The following is an 18509-nucleotide window of genomic DNA, read 5'->3' as shown; positions in this document are numbered from 1 at the left end:
AATAGGAAGTCATAGTGGAACTTCCCATCCATTTATTGTTGTTTTAGTTAGCATTGAAAATAATGGGTTATTATAACATTTTCATGTCTATATATGCTTTGCTGTGTACATCACTGGACCTTGTGCATATCTTGCCCTGCTTCCTGCTACAATGCCCCCATAGTCCCTTCCTCCCCATCTGTCTTCATGCCATATATGCACATATATGTAAGCATATACTCAACCTAGATTCTGTATATGAAAGAAAACCATCCATGGTTTGTCCTGCTCTGGATCTCCCATGACCACTCTCAGTCCCCCTTCCCTGATCTTTGGAATTCTTCCTCCAACTCTTAGCCAACCTTCTGCTTTAAGGGGACTAACATTTTTAGATAAAGTTCCACAAAGCTCTCACAAAGAAGAAAACATCTGAACAAAGATTTGAAGGAAGCAGAGGTCTCAGCAGTGTGATGCTCTGGGGACAAAAGTTTCTAGAGAGAGAAACAGCAACCCCCCACCCCCAACAAAAATGTGTGCAGTGAGGAATGTGCTGAGCTGTTTGAGGAACAAGAAGACGGTGTGGCCAGAGCAGAGGCAGTAGCAGGAAGAGGAGATGGGAAGCAGTAACACACCCAAGGTGTAGAGATGAGCAGGGTCCCATCTGCACTAGGAAGACAGGGTAAGGATACAGCTCTAACTCCAACTGGAAGATTGTGGAAGAATGATCTGATAAGATACACCATTTGGGAGACAAGAGACTTGATTACAGTGAGCCAGTAAAAATGGCAGTTGGGGCTAGGAGATAGCTCAATTGGTAAAGTGCTTGTCACTCAACTGTGATGACCTGAGTTCTATCCTAGAATCCACAACAAAAACCACAAATGTGGTGTCACATACTTCACACCCAGTCCTGGGGAGGTAGAGAGATAGATGGATCCCTTGGGTTCATTAGTCAATCTGTCTTTGCTATTTGATAAGTGCCAGGCTAGTAGGAGACCATATCTAAATGAATGGATGGATGGAGGGAGGGAGGGAGAGAGACAGAGACAGAGAGATAGGGATGGATGGATGGATAGATAGATAGATAGATAGTACCTAAATTGGCCTCTGGCTTCCATATGCCTATGTGCACACACAAAGAAAATAAATAATTACTGTGTCCTGCACAATGATGGCCAGGAACATGGTAAGAAGTGATTAAATTATGAATACATTTTTGAAGATAAACCCAACAAAACATGCTCTGTATGCACGCACACACATGCATGTGTGTGTGTGTGTGTGTGTGTGTGTGTATGTGTGTGTGTGTGTGTGTGTGTGTGTGTGTGTGTGTGTGTTGAGAAGAGACAGGGTCTCACTATGTAGCCCTGGCTGTCCTGGAACTCATTATGTAGATTAGGCTAGCTTTAAACTCACAGAGATCCCCCTGTCTCAGCCTCCTGGGATTAAATGCATGCACAACCACGCCCAGACTTGCTAATATATTTGATGGGTGCTGAGGACTAAGAAAGCCAAGTGTGACTCAGGCTTTTGGCTTGAGCAACAAGGATAACGTTGCCACTGATCTGTAGGAGGAGCAGGTGTGGGGAAAGCAGAGTTCACAAATCTTGGTAACATCATTCAGACTTTGCTCCCTCCGCTAGCTGCTAAGCAACAATCTGCCTTCTGTTTACTGACATATCCAAGGGGCCTTAAACAGAGTTAATCTGAGGTCAGTAATGTGTTGACTAGATGGATCCTCCTTTGAGAACTAGGTGGTAAAATAAGCAAGTGCTGTTTGGTCTGGAAGTGGACAGCCTCTGTCCCAGCATGTGCAGGGACAGACACTCTTGCCCAGGAAGGGATTCAGTTCACAGACACAATCATTTCCTGACAGAAAACTGCCTAAAAGCAACCTTCCCTCTGAGGAGAGATGAAGTTGCATTGAGCAGTTTAGAGATGCTGTAACCACAGCGTCGGCCTGGGGATGGCTCTGCCCTGCCCCCCGCCCCCACCCCGCTGCCAGAATGGACGACGCAAATGCTTCTTCTTTCAGGGGCAGATTCTGGCGAACAACGTGGCCGTGGATGAAACTGAGGTCGCTGCCAAAAACGGCCGAATTTACACACTGACCGGAGTTCTCATTCCTCCCTCCATCCTCCCGATCCTTCCCCACCGATGCAATGAAACAAAGAGAGAGATGAAACTGGTAAAGGAACTTAGAAAAGTCGGGAAATGGGAGGGGCGGTGGGGGCGCAGTCATTGGCAGCATCCTGTGCTCAGTTCCGAGAACGCTAAATCCACACCTTAAGAGCGCGTGTCCAGGAGGAGGCATGTGGTCCCATCAGCCCTGAGCCTAGGTTCTGGAGATGGCCTGCAGGTGAGCAGGGCTCTTGGTTGTGGCCATAACAAATGGTCATAGATATCAGTCATTTATCCTATCACATAGGAAATTTAAACTCAGAGTGTCAATAAGGCCACCCTGTCCTTGGAGGCCCTAAAATCCTAGGGTTTTTAAATTATCATCATCATCATCATCATCATTATTTTAATAGGGGCTCTCCATCATCATCATCATCATTATTAATTATTTTAATAGGGGCTCTCCATATGCTCTAAGATGGCTTCACATTTGTGTACTTCAGAGATCCTCCTGCCTCTGCCTCCTAAGTAGCTTGAGACATGAACACGTGCCGCTTCACTAACTCCCAGTCATCCAGCAGTTCCCTGAAGCCCTACTCACACCTCACCTCACAGCCACACAGTGTGCTCTCCCCTCTCGAGGCTCTGTTCCCCATGTGTCTTCTCCCGCATTTGTAAGGACGACAGCCACTGGGTGTAGGAATGCCCTAGCCTAATTATATCCGTAGACTATTTCCAAACAAAGTCACATCCTAAGGTCTGGGGGGACATGCACTTGGGGAGACTGCTCTTCAGCCTACTCAGTCACCGAGGCAGAACCTGAGCAGGGTTATCCCCTTGGGGAGAGTCTAGGGGAGCTATCTTCACCAGGAAAGACACCTATGCCCCGAGGGCCATCTCCCTGAAAGCTGTCTCTGTGAGAGCACAGGATGCCTCTGTTGACTGCTGTCTTCCCTTCAGGGCACTTGTGTGAGGTGTTTCATGAAAAAATGGAGCAAATGTCCTACTAACTCGGAGCCCACGGTGAGTGTGATAGGCTATTTTATGAGCATCCTGAGCTAGCCCACTCTGTCCTCTCTCATCTTTTCTGCCTGCTTCCTTCTTTAAACCTAGGCTAATGTATGGCTCCTGGCCTACCCCTGGCCACAGCAGGGGTGGGAGGAAGAGACCCCACCAATCTATGTTTGATCTCTAGCTGACTCTGGTTCAGTCTCTTAACCTCTTTATCCTAATTTTCTTTCTCTGTGGTTAACAAAGGGGTTAGTGTAAATAAAATTCATAATAGCCAAGAGTAAACAGCCTCCCAACTGCTTCTTCTCTACTTCTTCCTCCTAAATAAAGTCCAGTGCTAGTATTTGTTCTTACCAAGCATAATACTAGAGGAGTACACAGGAAAAGAAAAGGCTACACACTTTCAGCTAGGCCAAAAAAATAAGTCCCAGGTTTGACACAGTATCCTAACTGTATACAATAGTGTCTAATGCCCTGTGTAATTAAAAAAAAAATAAATACTAAGACTAGATTTTAAATGTTCTCCCCACAAAGCTATAAATAGATGAGGCAATAATGCACTGATTAGCTTGAATTAGTCATTTTGCTTGTAAATGTGTAATATTACACTGTATTCCCATAAACATGTTTATTATTTATTAGCTTCCAAAAATAATCCAAATAAGGGCAGGAGAAATGGCTCGGTGGTTAGGAACACCAACTGCCATTCCAGAGATCCTGAATTCAGGCCCAACACCTATGTCAGGTGGCTCACAACCCTCTGTAACCCAGCTCCACAGCATCCAATACCCTCCCTCTGGACTCCATAGATACCCGCATACAGACACATATACACACACGAATAAAAAAATAAACAAACGTCAGGAAATAACTCTGAAACTATTTGAAATGTTATATGTTTAATTGAATTCTTCATGTGTTGATTGAAGTTTGATCATCTCTTAGACACATTACTTGATTGTGGGCCAAATAAATAAGATAACTTATTGGTTTGGATTTTGCCTTGAAAAGTTCAGATATATTATAAATGTGTACAATTATACAGCAACCTGTAATTACACACCAAGTACTCTGTTGGAAAAAGCAGATGATGACAGAAATGTCTGCCTTTTAAGGAAGGCTTTCTAAAACAGAAGGTTCTTTCAGTACTAGACTCGATCATTATGAAAGAGACAAGGTCTTTAATGCACTCCTAGTAGGAAATACTTAATAAAGCAGAATATTAAACTTAAGTAGGCATAAGTGCTCCCATGTTTGTTGTGTTTAATGAAGCAATTTCCCACAAGTCCATTGGGAAACTATGAACCAGGAAACAAGAATAAGAGAAGAATGAGTTGGTTCCACAATGCCAGCTGAATGGCAGACATTCGTCCAGCCACTCTATGCAGCAACCATGGGGGATTCATTACTTCAGTTGCTGTGATGAAACTCCCTGATGAAAAGCACCCTGGGGAAGGAAGGGTTCATTTCAGCTCACGGTTTGAGGGGATACAGTTCACCACAGAAAGGGAAAGCATAGGATGCGGCTCCTTCTCACATTGCATCTCAGTCATGAAGCAGAGAGAAATGAATACCAGTGCTCAGCTGGCTAGCTTTTCCTTTTTACATTAGTTTGGGGCCTCACCCATAGAATGGTGCTGCCGCATTCAGAAAGGTGCCTTCCCTGGATGATCTACAGGATCTCCATTAGTCTAGATGATCCCTCACAGGCAGGCCCAGAGGCTTGTCTCCTAGGCAATTCTAGATCCTGGAGTATTAGCCATAAATATTGACCGTCAAACCTAGGAGGGATATACATCTTCAGCATCACTGCTGTGTGACTTGGGAATCAAGGCAAGTAGACATAGATGGCATGTAATAGAATCAGGATTTGTGTCTGCGAGTGTGCCACCATTAAAGGGAGGAATGAGAAGAAGAAAAGGAAATGGGGACAAACCATAAAAGCTCCTGAGATCCCCAGATTTGTAACTGGTTAATTGAAAAACATTCCTTCCTTTGTGACGTAAGAATGCAGTTCTATAGATAAGATTTTAGGATCCTGTGGCCCGCTGTGGTCTCATCAGTCTCTTCCTATGTAGAGCCTAAGACAAGGGGATAAAGTCGACACAAAGATGTGTCTAATACAAAATTTGAGCTGGGAATTAAATCCTTGAGATGAACCTTGATTTTATTGCCCCATTGCATGAGAGGCCACCAAGACTCTGGACCAGATATTAGCAGGGCTAGGTGGGAAAAGTGGCTTAGCCTATCTGATCCCCAATTTCCTTATATATTAAAAAAGAAACATGAAAAAACATTTGCATGAGTTGGCAAATAATCAATTTACATCAACAAGGTGTCTAGACTGTTCCAAGTACTCAATAAATGGGCATTCTATGAGCGTCAAAGATTAATAAGCAAAAGGATGCACTTAATCAGCTCCTGAATCCAAGAGGAAAGCCTTGGGCTACAGATATTTATTTTAGTTGGTGGGTTTTTTTCCACTTGGAAGCGATAGATACTTACTGGCTCCAAATGTTCGCATAGCTTAAGGATGGCTGTAGAAGAGAAGAATCAGCCAGATCACAGGCAGGAGGAATCAGAATGTTCACTGATGGATTCTAATGTCTGCCATAGTGAGAGGAGGTGCCAAGATCCTTGTGCCATAGGCTGGTCGAAGGTTGGCTTATATTCTACCAACAAAGAAAGAGATCTTGTGAAGATGGCAGTCTGATTTGGACTTGGGTCTGCTGGTGTGGCCCTTGCTCTGATATCATGGAGTAGAGTGGCTGGCTAGGGAGAGGCTTGTAAGACACAGGGGGTGCTGGGATGCACACAACAATGCTTTTACCCACCGGCTTGTTCCAGGAAATCTTCACAAACAAGTGTTTCTATGGCAGCAGAGCATGGAACCTGAAAACTGGTTGTGCCCGATATTGTGATGTGACTGTGGAGGTAAGGAGGGTACAGCCAGGGTCTCATCCAGGACACCAAGACTCGAGAAGCTCCCAGCTATGGTCACAAGTGTCCTGCAGGAATTTAGAATGCTTTCCTAAATGAGAATCAAAAGGTGGAATGGGTAGTGTACTCTGGTCACCGCCTACCTGAATCACACCTTCCTGAGTCCCCCTGCCTTTTCACAGAGTCCATGACATCTCCATGAGAGTCACCCTCCACTTCCAAGTCTCTAACCTGATTCTTACCCATACTCCAGCCTCATCATATGCTCGCTGAATATTCTCTTCAGGACATTCATCCAGATGTGCAGGGGCTGACTCACCTTTCCAGTCTCCCTCTACCTAACCCCTCTTGTCACGACCCAAAGGGTCCTGAAACTCCACCTCTCCACACCACCACTCTATTCCAATGGCCATCTTCCTGGCACCTACCATTCTCTGGGATGTTCTGAAATGTTCTTTTAATTCCCATTTCTTCATTTGCTTATGGAATCATCCCCAGGGTCTTATAAATGCTAGGCAAGACCTCTACCAAAAAGTGATTCTCTAGCCCCATTATTTCTCTATTTTATCTATGCTGACTCTTCCCAACTCTCTTATACTCTCTATAAGCATAAGCCTCTATCTGCCTCCTTTCCTTGTTCACATGAGAGACATCCGACAGATTGGTGGTAATGTGCTAGCCAGTTCATCAGAAGGATTGTCACTGTATCCCACTAGTGGAAATCAGAACTGCCCCTCTTTTGAGAAGTCAGTGTCCTCCTTGGGGTCCCCAGGGGCAAAGTGTGTGTTGTTTCCAGATACCAAGATGCTGTAAAGGTTTCTTCGGACCTGACTGCAACCCATGTCCAGGAGGCTTCATGAATCCGTGTTCTGGAAATGGGCAGGTGAGTCCAGTCCCTGGTTCACACTGTTTCATGTGTGCTGACCTTCTTAAGTCACACAGTAATGTTGAAAAATCCTAAACCAAAAAGTGGCACAATGCTGTCCAGGGCTCCCAGGAAGCCAAATAATTGGGTCTGTTACTGAAGCAGGGAGTATCTGCAGCAGAGGAGTCTGGGCTTGGGGAAGAGAGGCTTGTCTCCTCTGTAGTTCACTGTGAGATTCCAGATAACTTGAAACCCTCTTGACCTCACTTTCCAAACCTGTGAAAGCCCCTAAGGGCGAAGGCTTTTATGGTTCTTAAAAATGATAATAGCATTGGTCAATGGTTGCTTTGTTTTATTTTCTTTAAACCCAACTTCAGGACCTACTGGCATGTAAAAGCCAAAGCTTAGCTCATCTATGTGGAGGCCAACACCAAACAAAGGAAGGTAAAATAAGCCGTGATTATGTAGGAAAATAGAGATTTGAGACTTTAATAGATCCACATCTAAACTACAGCTCTTGCAAAGGAAAAAAATGGGGCATGGAGGAGGGGGGTGTTACACAGAAAGTAAAGAGTAAAAATAGACCAGTACCAGCCTGAGACCTTGTTGTTAGTGGAGAGGGTAGCCCACACCCAACTCTGATGTGTAGAAATCAATACCAACCTGCTCTTGCCAGGGCTATACAGGTTGGAGAGCAAGCAAGTAAGTTTACAATGGAGAGAAAACACTGCAGAATAGACCACAGCTGGGCAAGCAAGAATGGAGAGAGAACAGGGCCAGGCCTCAGCAGAAGGCCTATCTGCCTGCTTTCATCTTCTAAACGTTGTGCGAAGGATCTCATTCACATTTGTAGCTCTATTATTCTGAGGAGATATGAACAGATAGATCCACCTCAGAGAGAGTACAGGTAAAAAAAAATCATCCAAGTCTATCTTGGTGAACAAGTGAGTTCCTCGGGTTTACATCTGGAAGCCATGGTGACTCTGAGCAGCCACATCACTGAAAAGGTCGACTCCAGCACGAGACTGTGACTCACAAAAGCTCCTGCATCCACCGAGGAGCGGCCTGCCCAGCTATCAGACAGACCCTAAAGAGTCTCCTGCCTCAGTCTCATTTCCTGCTTATATAAACTGTGAGGCTCCCTGTGGGTCATAACTGTTTAGGCTTCTTGAGTCTTATGTGTTATGAGTTTCCTGGGCCTCTGAAATGTAGTTTACCTGAGTGCTGAGCATAATGTTTCAGTTCAGACGAAAGAGCTACAGCACCCTGTCCTTTGAGGTTCTAAATCCTAGATCGGGATCCCCAAGCCAGGTACTAGTTTTCCGTCCTCTCTGATACCAAGGTGACTTCACCTCCCACAAGGAGTCCAAAGTCACTTCCAATGGAGTTCAAGTTGAAGCCATAAATCAAAAGCCAAAACTTGGCTGCCACATGTGTCCTAATTGCCCATGGGGCTGCCTTTGCTCTCAGTGCATAGATGGTCTCGGTGGCAATGGGATCTGCATCTGTAAGGATGGCTTCCAAGGTTCCAGGTGTCAGTTCTGCTCCAAACCCAACAGATATGGACCTCAGTGTAACAGAAGTAAGTGGGGTTTCTCAGGCTCCCTTCCACGGGTTCCCTCCATACTGAGCACGCCAATGGTGTGGTCTGGTGTGCTATGGATTTTGCTTGTGTGGTGTGGGCCGGGGGGTTAAGTGCTGCTTCTCAAACTATAGCATGTGTCAGACAGCCGGGCACAAGCTGCTGAGTTTCTGACTCTCTCTGTGATGAGTCTGAGAAACTGCATTTTTAATAGGTCCCTGGGGTGTGCTAACAGTGCCCATTCAGGAGCCACACTTTAGAAATCACTTTCTGTGTTCATGAAGACACAGATAGCCCCATTTCAAAAACTTGATATGTTTTCTTTTAGAAGATCCTTACCCATCAATTCTTTCATTTAATAATTATGACCTCAGCCAGGTGGTGGTACACACCTTAATCCCAGGAGAGACAGAGGCAGGTGATCTCTGAGTTGGAGGCCAGTCTTGTCTACAGAGTGAGTTCCAGGACAGCCAAGGCTACAAGGAGAAACCCTGTCTCACCACTCCCCCTTAAAAAAAAAAAATTAAGACCTTGGATGAATGCACCCTCAAATTACAAAATAAGGGCAAAAGTACTAGTAAGCATTTTTAAAATTCATTCCAACTTATATATGGAAAGCTTTTCCTAGGACACACCTAGCACATAATACATACTGAAAAAATATGCTAGCTACTATTGTGATCTCTTACTGTTTTATGTTGTTATTCTAAGATCAGTAACCAAAGCCTAAAAGAACATATGGAAAGTTCTACAATAGGCATATGCTAATGCAGTCTTATACTCTCAGAAAATGAATTATTCTTTAAAATGACATCATATGTATATTTATATACATATGTATTTTTTTTCTTTTTCCGAGACAGGGTTTCTCTGTGTAGCCCTGGCTGTCCTGGCACTCACTTTGTAGACCAGGCTGGCCTCGAACTCAGAAATCCACCTGCCTCTGCCTCCCAAGTGCTGGGATTAAAGGCGTGCACCACCACCACCCGGCTGTTTTTAAGCTAAAATTGGAACTTAAGAACATAAAATTGCTAGGTAAGAGTTTCCCGTGGAGTTAGACCAGCCAAAAGTTAAATTCTCATTTCTACAGCTAGTGTCTCTGTGACCTGAGGAAGGTGTTACAGTGTCTCCAGCTAGAAAATGAAGACAATGTTGCACGGTTGTCCTCAGCATCCAGGGGGATTAGATCCAACACTCCTCTCTGCCTCTGAATTCTGCAGCTGCTCAGTCCTCTATATAAAAAGGCATAGTGTTTGCCTGGATCCTAAGTAAACTTCCAGCTTTGACCCTCATGTTGGTTCTGTGACCGTTGAAGTCCTATTCTTTCCAAGTGAAGTCCTGGCTTACTAGCATGGTATAACAGTTAATTCTTGTTTTAAATACAGAGGTGACTTCCAAGACTCTTTCCTTTGAGTTTGTTCACTCTTTGCTGGATGTTGGTTCCAAGCACCGGTCTCTGCTGGTTCCTGTTTCCTTAGTCCTGGCTGGGACACGGCTCAGTCTTTCAGTTAGATGCTACTCAAACCCCAATCCTTGCTGCCTTCCTTTGAGAAGCAACAAGCCCCTCTCTCCTTCTTACTCCTACCCTATGCAGGAGGTGCCTGAGGGGTGTGTGTACAAATTCATATGTGTATACTGCATGGGGATGTACAGGCACACACATACATACAAACATATGCGGAGGCCAAAGGTCACCCTTAGTGTCTTTCGTCATGGACCAACCACCTTGTTTTCTGAGATAGAGTCTCTCATCAGCCAGTGATCCCAGGGACCCACCTACCTCTGCCTTCCTACTGTGTCTGGGTGGTTTTTGAGTTTTGTTATTGTTCTTGTTTTAGTGTGTTCTGAGGATCAAACTTAGTTCCTCATGCTTGGATAGCAAGCACTTTTCTGATTAAACTAAGCCCCCGCTTTGAAATTTTCAGACACTAATATTCAGTCAGAAACAAGGAAGAGTAGCTAAGGTTGAAAATGGCAGGAGTTGTGGAAGAGCTGTGTGTACAGCCACTGTAGTTGTGGACTTGGATAGTACAGGGTCAAGTCCCTTCATGGGAACTCAGGCACACTGGGCTGTTGGTTTCAGCTCTCTGGGCCTCTGCCTGCTCATCTGGAAAGTAGAATGTACCAACCTTCTGGGACTGAGGGTGGTTGATGAGGTGGGGAAAAGTCAGTCCAGGGCCTTGATGAAGTCAGGGCCCAAACCTGGCCACTAATTACCACTAGTTTGCTGTGAATGAAAGTAGAAAGTTAACACATGAGCCTATCTGGAGTTCTCCAAACAGAAGAAAGCTTATCTATGCATTCTAGATTGTTTTCAGAAAGTGAGAAACTTCTTGGCTAACATCTCCAACCAAAAAGTAGTTGAAAATTGGGCTCCTTAGCTTCTTTTGCCATATCACAAAAATCATCTCCTCTCCCACCTCCACCCCCATGCACAGATACACTGAAAGCACACTGGGGACAAATATACCCTCCTCCGGGCAGGTGGTGGACAGTCAGCTCTCTAAGGCACTCTGCGAAATGCTGGTGACCCTGACTTCAACCCAGCTCTGATTGACAGCAGTGAGCTGGAGCAGGGGAGAGATGGCCGACATCCTCCATGGCACTCTGATCCAATAGGAAATGGTTCTCCAAGCCCTGAACACTCTCTCCCCCTCTCTTCCAGCCTGCCTGTGTGTTCATGGAACATGTGACAACAGACTGGACAGCGATGGATCCTGCCTGCCAGGAACATGCCGAGAGGGCACAGCTGGGAGGTTCTGTGACAAGCAGACGTCAGCCTGTGGGCCCTATGTGCAATTCTGTCACATCCATGCCACCTGTGAATACAGCAATGAGACAGCCAGGTAGGTCACAACTCAAGGCTACCGTGCGACCTGTGGGTGGAGCCAGCCCATATCTAACGCTTTATAAAGTAAGGCATGTTCTGCCCAGCTGACAGTATGGATCTTGTAGAAGTTATGAGCTGAATCTAAATCTCAGCTTTGCTTGCTTTGAAGTGCAATAGCTGTGTGACCTCGGGCAAGTTGACTCACTTCTCTGAGCTTCACTTTCCTTATTAGTAGTAGAGATGTACCCTACCTAACAGAACAATAGTTGAGAGTAAAAGAACAGAATATACAAGCATGGTGTCCCAGGCCAGGATGTGCATAGTCAATTTTAGCACTCAGGATGCTAACGCAAGAGGATTGCTGAAGGTCTAGACAGCCTAGACTACAGCAAGACCTTGTCTCAAAAATCAAAAAAAAGGGGGAGGGGTGATAGAGGGGAGGTGATTCAGCCTGGAAGAGCGCTCGCTGCTCCTTCAGAGGAACTGAGTTGTGTTACCAGCACCCACGGTGTGACTACAGTTCCCGGGGATCCAATGCTGTCTATTGGTCTCTAAGGGTGTGCGTGCGTGTGTCTGTGCATACATGTGTCTATGTGTGTGCATGTCTCTGTCGATGTGTCCACGTGTGTATATGTTATGTGTGTGTCTCTGTGTATGTCTGTGTGTATCTATGTCTGTCTGTCTCTGTCTGTGTGTATATGTGTCTGTGTGTGTATATGTGTGTATATATGTCTGTGTTTCTGTGTGTCTCTATGTGTTTCTCTGTGTGTCTGTGTGTGTGTTTATCTGTGAATGTGTCTCTGTGTATATGTGCGTGTGTTTGTGTGTATGTGTCTATGTGTGTCTCTGTTTCTCTGTGTGTGTCTGTGTGTGATTCTATGTGCGTCTGTGTGTGTGTGTGACCTACTATGTATACAGTCACTGTAAGTCATGGACTTGGACAACATAGGGTCAAGTCCCTGTGTGGAAACTCATAGGTAAGTTGGGTTGTTTGCTTCAGCTCTCTGGGCCTCTGCCTTTAAAAAACATATCAGAAAGGAATCAAGGAAGGAGGGAAGGAGGGAAGGAGGGAGGAAGACTGATCTGTCTTGCTACTATGACAAAATACCCAGAGAAAGTCAGTTTAAAGACAAAAGAGTTTGTTTTGACTCACATATTTTCAAGGGACAGCCCATCATGGCAGGGACATGTGGTGACAGGAGCTTGAGGCAGCTGGTCCCATGGGATCCTCAGTAGGAAAACAGAAAGATGACATGTGCGCCCAGTGTTCTTTCTCTGTATTCAGTCCTGGACCAGAGGCCATGAAGAGGTATTGCCCATATCAAAGTAGAACTCAGAACCTCAGATAGCCTAATCAACTTGATCCCTCATGGCTGTGCCAGAGGCTAACCTAACCTAGATAATCCCCTGTGGGTGAACCCAGAGACCAACCTAACCTAGACTATCTCTCGCAGGAGTGCCCAGAAGTTAAAATCTAGATTATCCCTGGCAGGTGTGCCCAGAGTCTGGTCTCCTGGGTGCCTCTCTGTCTGGTTCATCTGCCAATGTTTACCATCACAAAGGAAAGCTAGGAACCTCCTGCTGTGAGGGCATCTTTCTTACAAAAGCTGTCAGTAGCTGATCCCACATAAAAGGCATCTGGCAGGATGTTGAATGGAGGAAGGAGTTGGCTTCTTCCTCCACAGTAGCTTGTGTGTGTGTGGGGTGGGGGGACAGTAAATGTCCTAGGAAGCTTGCTCTCCTCCAGTTCAAAGTCAATAACCACTTCAAACTCCCTAGGGGAAGCAGTGGATGTCTGGAATCCTGGCCCTGTTCTGGCTTCAGTTCTTAATTTACATTTGCTTAGTCACTGGCTTGTTTGGGGGAAATGGGGTGGGGTGGGGGGGCTGTCACCCTGGAGAGAGCAGGCTGCACAAGGCAGAGACTTGATGTCTTTCCTGTGGCTACATGATAGAAATGTGTCAGCCAAAGGAACTGAAAACCATATCCATGTATATGCCACAAATCACCTATGAGTAAAATAGCCCTCAGAGCCTCCTGCATCGCCCACAGTGGGCTGTCTGCATGGTCTGCAGGACCTCGGGCAGCTCAGAAGCCTGTGTGGGAAGAAATCAAGCTCTCTTTGTATGGATGCCAGACAAATCCACTTCCTCTAGGAAACTGGATCCTGGACACAGAGTTGATAGCGTTCTTAAGCATATGTTGCTGAAGTTTCAGGAGGGTGTGGAGGTTTGATGGAAGCCACGTGGCATCCCCAGCATCCGTCAGAGGACATTCAATAGATATGGATCCAACCAATGATCGAGTGAACAGTGAACGAGCAAATGGCCCATATTAAATAGAAAAGGTGTTATGGTAGGATATTTTGGAAGGGATTTCTGAGAGGAGAATGAGACCAGAAACTGCCATCTTACAGGAGATACACACACACACACACACACACACACACACACACGAAGAACCAGAAAAAAGGAGAGAGCTCTCTCAGCTGATCAATATTTTCAGAGCTATACCACGGTTTTTGTCTCAAACTAGCCCAAAGGAGAAGATTACAATCAGTCAGGTTCTGGTCCAGTAAGAGCAGGTTAGCTGCCACCACTTTGCCTGATAGTGCCAGTGAAATCCAACAAAAGTCCCACAACTATCAGTCCCATTTTCCAAGTGAGAAGACAGTGTCCCCACTGGGAAGAGACTAAGGTGGGCCACACAATGGCTAAGGTGGGGCTTGAATCCCCAGCCAGCCTCGACAGCTGGCACCCAAAAGCATCCAGGCATGTTTGCACCCAGGCTTCCTGCACAAAGCTAATCTGGCCCAGGCATTCCTGGCTCTTCCCTAGGTGGCTATAGCACCTGCACCTGCGTGGCCTGCTGTTTGGCCAGCGTGAGGTCTCAGGCTGATTTTGTGCACTCTCTTCCACAGCTGTGTCTGCAATGACGGCTATGAAGGAGATGGAACTCTCTGTTCTAAGAAGGACCCTTGCCTGGGATCGACCTCCAGAGGAGGATGTAGTCCTAACGTGAGTGTTGTTTCTCAGAGCCAGGTGCCCCAGGTTTTGTTCCACTTACCTTTTGTAAGTAGGCACAACAGGAGTTACTCTGTGGAGGTGAAAAGCAGTTCGTTAAGGGAAAAAAATAACCTTCCACACTGATAACCTGCCATGCTGCCTCAGAATAGTGGAAGACAGTGACAGCTTTGAGCTTGCTGGGTTTTTTTTTTACATGGGTGTAAGACGGGGGGGGGGGGGGCAGGGTGTGGGGGGATGGAGTGGGGGAGAGGGAGGGGCGGGGGGGGGACAGCTCGGGCAGGGATGCTGGGATGCTCTTTCAGACAGAGGAGGTGCTGACAGCTGAAGTCAGGGGTATTCAGCCAGCCGTGAAGGGTTTCTGAGGCATGCTTTAGGCTTCTGTTTCCTGGCCAAACCAACTCAGGTAGGACCAGAGCCATCACCCTACACAGCCACCAGCTCTGCTGTTTGGGGGCTTGTTTTGTGACCTAACACTTTTAAAAGAAATCCTGAGAAAGAGACATCCCAGAAAGCAGTGCCTGATTCACACGCACAAAGCATGTGCAAAATGTCAGATTGTTTTTGTTTTTGTTTTTAAATCTCAGAGTTTTTGAAATAGCACGTAAAGTAATGGGCTTTTTAGGGCCTTTTCATATACACGTTGTCTTGTCCCTCTTCTTCCCCAAACCCCTCCCATCTCTTTGCCCTCCTACTTTGGTCCTCTTCCTCCCCTCCCCTTCCTGTCACAGATATTCCAGAAGTCTCTTCCCTGCACCCTTTCCACAATAGAAACAATGTAGGAGGCAGCCCTGGAGGAGGAGGGAGGAGGAGGGGGGGGAAGGAGCAGCCTATGACAGGAGAACACTGAGGGCAATTGATGTTCATTATATATGTACATGAAATGTCAGGATGAAACCCATTAGTTTGTACAACTAATAAGGCCCCAAAAGAGGACAGTCTCTTTTCCACTGTCACAGTCCCTTTCCTAGTTTCACGACCAAGACATGCACACCGCCCACAGGTGACCTTTTCACAGGAATCACATATTAGATATCCTGCATATCAGATATTTACATTATGATTCATAACTAGCAAAATTAGTTATAAAGTAGCAAATAAATAATAATTTAATGGTTGGGGGAATCACCACAACATGACAGGCTGTATTAAAGGGTCACAGCGTTAGGAAGGTTGAGAGCCACTTCTCCTGTGGGTTCTTTACTTCTGTAAATCAACAAAAGCAGGCTCTGGCTGAATCAGTAACAGACAGTGTTGAGTGCTATAGCCCTTAGCTGAACAGTCGCAAGCAATCTTGCTGTCGAAATCACCCAGTTGCTTTATGATGTTTGCACGACTAAGTGTTTCAATAATTTCCATTGCACTCCATGCGAATGTGTTTCTAGAATACTCTTCCAGATCCTCTCTGACTTTGGCAGCTGCACACAGCTGGCCTGTGGTCTCAGAGGTCTTACTTTTGCTCTTCCTCCTGCAGGCAGAATGCATCCAAACTAGCACGGGGACATACAGTTGTGTGTGCCAGCGGGGCTGGACAGGGAACGGAAGAGACTGTGTGGAGATCAACAACTGCCTGCTGCCTAGCTCCGGAGGCTGCCATGACAATGCCACCTGTTTATATGTAGGCCCTGGGCAGGTGGGTGACTTGGGGAAGAAAGAAAAGAGGAAGCAGGATTCCAGTTGTGACTTTTTTTATATCACAACCAGAGAGGTGCTTTGGTTTGAAATTGCTATGGCTTTGCCCTTGGTTGTAGTAGGAAGAATGGATTGATTATCATAAAGAGTCTGAGACATCAGTGTCACTGGGATGCCACCTTACATCTGTGGCCCCAGAGAGGTTAGTGGTAGGTTAGTGATTTCTTCTGTGCCACAGAAAAGCAATCAATCTGACTATGATTCACATAGAGTCAGAATTCAGGGAAGCCTCAGTCACCCCCAACCCATGGATCACACACATGTATCCAGAACATTCTATAGATTGCTACCTAATTTTAACTGGCTTCATTTCATGAAAAGAAGCAGAGGCTACTGCCTGTGAATTAGAGGGTTATAGAAGAAGAGATATAGAGATACTGACTACATTAATATTTTGGCCATGGAAATGATAGGTCCCCACTCCCCGTCTTCCATGTGCCCTCTCCTACCCCAAAACAGTATAGGCGTGCTCCATCGAGTCAAAGGAGCACAAGGCCTAGACGGTAAGAACCAGGACCTCCCTCTCACAACCCTTTTGATGATGATACAGCTTCGCAGACTTGTGTTCTAAAGCCGGACTCTATTAAACCTTCAGATGATTTGGTTGAGAAATGCACGTCCCCATGAGACTGAGCACAATGTAAAGCCTAACCTTGCTTTCTGTGATGGCTCCAGTCATTCCACCACGAGCCTTCTGCTTTAGACAACACATTCCCTCGTGTGTGTCAGGAACTTAGATCATGCATGTCTTGGTTACTTTTCTGTTGCTATGAAGAGACACCATAACTAAGGCAACTTAGAAAAGAAAGCATTTACTTGGGGGCTTGCTTACAGTTTCAGAGGGTGAGTCCATGACCGTCATGGTGGAGAATGTGGCAACAGGCCAGGCATGCTGCTGGAGTAGCTGAGAGCATACATTTTATCTGCAGTTTGGAAGGAGAGGACAGAGAGAAAGAGAGAGGGAGAGGGACAGGGAGAGGGAGAGGGACAGGGACAGGGACAGGGAGAAGGACAGGGGCAGGGACAGGGACAGGGACAGGGCGAGGGAAAGAGAAAGAATATGAAAAAATAAGAGAGAGAGAGAAACAGACTGGACCTGGTATGGACTCTTGAAACTCCAATGACATGTCTCCTCCAACAAAGCCATACCTCCTCCACTAAGGCCACGCCCACTAATCCTTCCCCCAAACAGTTACAGCAACTAAGGACCAAGCATTCAGATACATGAGCCTACAGGACCTTTCTCATTCAGACCACCACAGACCACAATGGTTGCTACTTAGGCAGTGACAACCAGGGGTGGGGAAAGTATGAGAATATATTTGGATCACTGGGAAGTCTGTTGGTTTTAATAGAAAATCCAATTACCTGTGCATTCCCGGAGAATAAAAAGTGACAGTGACAGGGCCATGGAAAATTAAGTAGCGGCTCTCCAGAAAATGAAAGGTGGAATTACCGTAGGATCCAGTGACTCAACTGCCGAAGAGAATTAAAAGCAGGGACTCCCAGGCATGTTTGTGTAACCATGTTACTAAGAACATTATTCACACTAATCTCTGACACGTGCTACAGCTCCTAGATGAACTTGAAGACTTTATTGGTGATACCTCTTAGATGAAATCTGTGTGTGTGTGTGTGTGTGTGTGTGTGTGTGTGTGTGTGTGTGCGTGTGTGTGCGTGTGCGCATGTGTGGTTTATTTTTATTTTATGTGCATTTTATTTTGCCTGTATGTCAGTCAGTGTGAGGGTGTCAGAAGCTCTGAAACTGGAGTTACAGACAGGTGTGAGCAGCCATGTGGGTGCTGGGAGTTGAGCCCGGGTCCTCTGGAAGAGCAGCCAGTGTTCGTAACTTCTGAACCATCTCTCCAGCCCCTTAAATGAAATCTCTCATGGACTCAAATTCATCAAGGCAGAGAGTAGAAACACAGCTACCAGGGTCTAGTATGGAGATGGAGTTACTCCTGAGCAGGTGCTTTCAGTTTGTGGAGATGAGGAAGGTCCTGGAACCACATCAGTGATGGTTGGACAGCAGCATGAGTGTGCTTAATGCCCCTGAATTGTCTATTAAAAATGGTTACGACAGTAAATTTTGTCAGGTATGCTTTACCAAATTTTTTAAGAAGATGAAAAAGGAAAAACAGAGGTCTAAAAGAAAAGTTGAGACTCACACAACCACAAAGACTGTGTGCAGTTGCTGGGGTAAAGTTGGGGCTCACACAACCATAAAGACTGTGTGCTGCTGCTGAGGTAGGTGCAGTGTGATACAGGGCTCAGAAGGATGTCTGTCAGGCCCCAAGTTCTGCAAAGTCTCCTGGGTAAGGGGTGCCCTCCAGCACTTCAGCCTTCCTTACCCCTGCTCCCCTTTAGGCACAATAGATTAGAGTACATCTTGTGATCATGTCCACCAAAACCCAGGATTCCTTTACTCTTGTTGGCTGAACACTTTCCCATCATTTCTCCTCATTC

The 18509-nt window shown here is 45.9% G+C and overlaps 1 protein-coding gene across 1 annotated transcript in view; it reads left to right on the top strand.

Moving 5' to 3' along the window:
* Stab2 (stabilin 2) overlaps window positions 1-18509 on the top strand; it is a 169737-nt gene that overhangs the window by 57884 nt on the left and 93344 nt on the right. Inside the window, exons 18-25 of the mRNA XM_021173976.3 lie at window positions 2015-2167; window positions 3061-3123; window positions 5959-6045; window positions 6848-6934; window positions 8387-8498; window positions 11164-11344; window positions 14249-14345; window positions 15826-15984. Of these exons, the coding sequence (XP_021029635.1) occupies window positions 2015-2167; window positions 3061-3123; window positions 5959-6045; window positions 6848-6934; window positions 8387-8498; window positions 11164-11344; window positions 14249-14345; window positions 15826-15984 (939 nt within the window). The remainder of the gene's footprint in view (window positions 1-2014; window positions 2168-3060; window positions 3124-5958; window positions 6046-6847; window positions 6935-8386; window positions 8499-11163; window positions 11345-14248; window positions 14346-15825; window positions 15985-18509) is intronic.

Source organism: Mus caroli, unplaced genomic scaffold, assembly GCF_978045245.1.
Source record: "Mus caroli unplaced genomic scaffold, Mus_caroli_1 scaffold_9, whole genome shotgun sequence".
Taxonomy (NCBI): Eukaryota; Metazoa; Chordata; class Mammalia; order Rodentia; family Muridae; genus Mus; species Mus caroli.
Note: the sequence above shows the minus strand (reverse complement) of the source record. Positions and strands in the feature narration are given on the sequence as shown.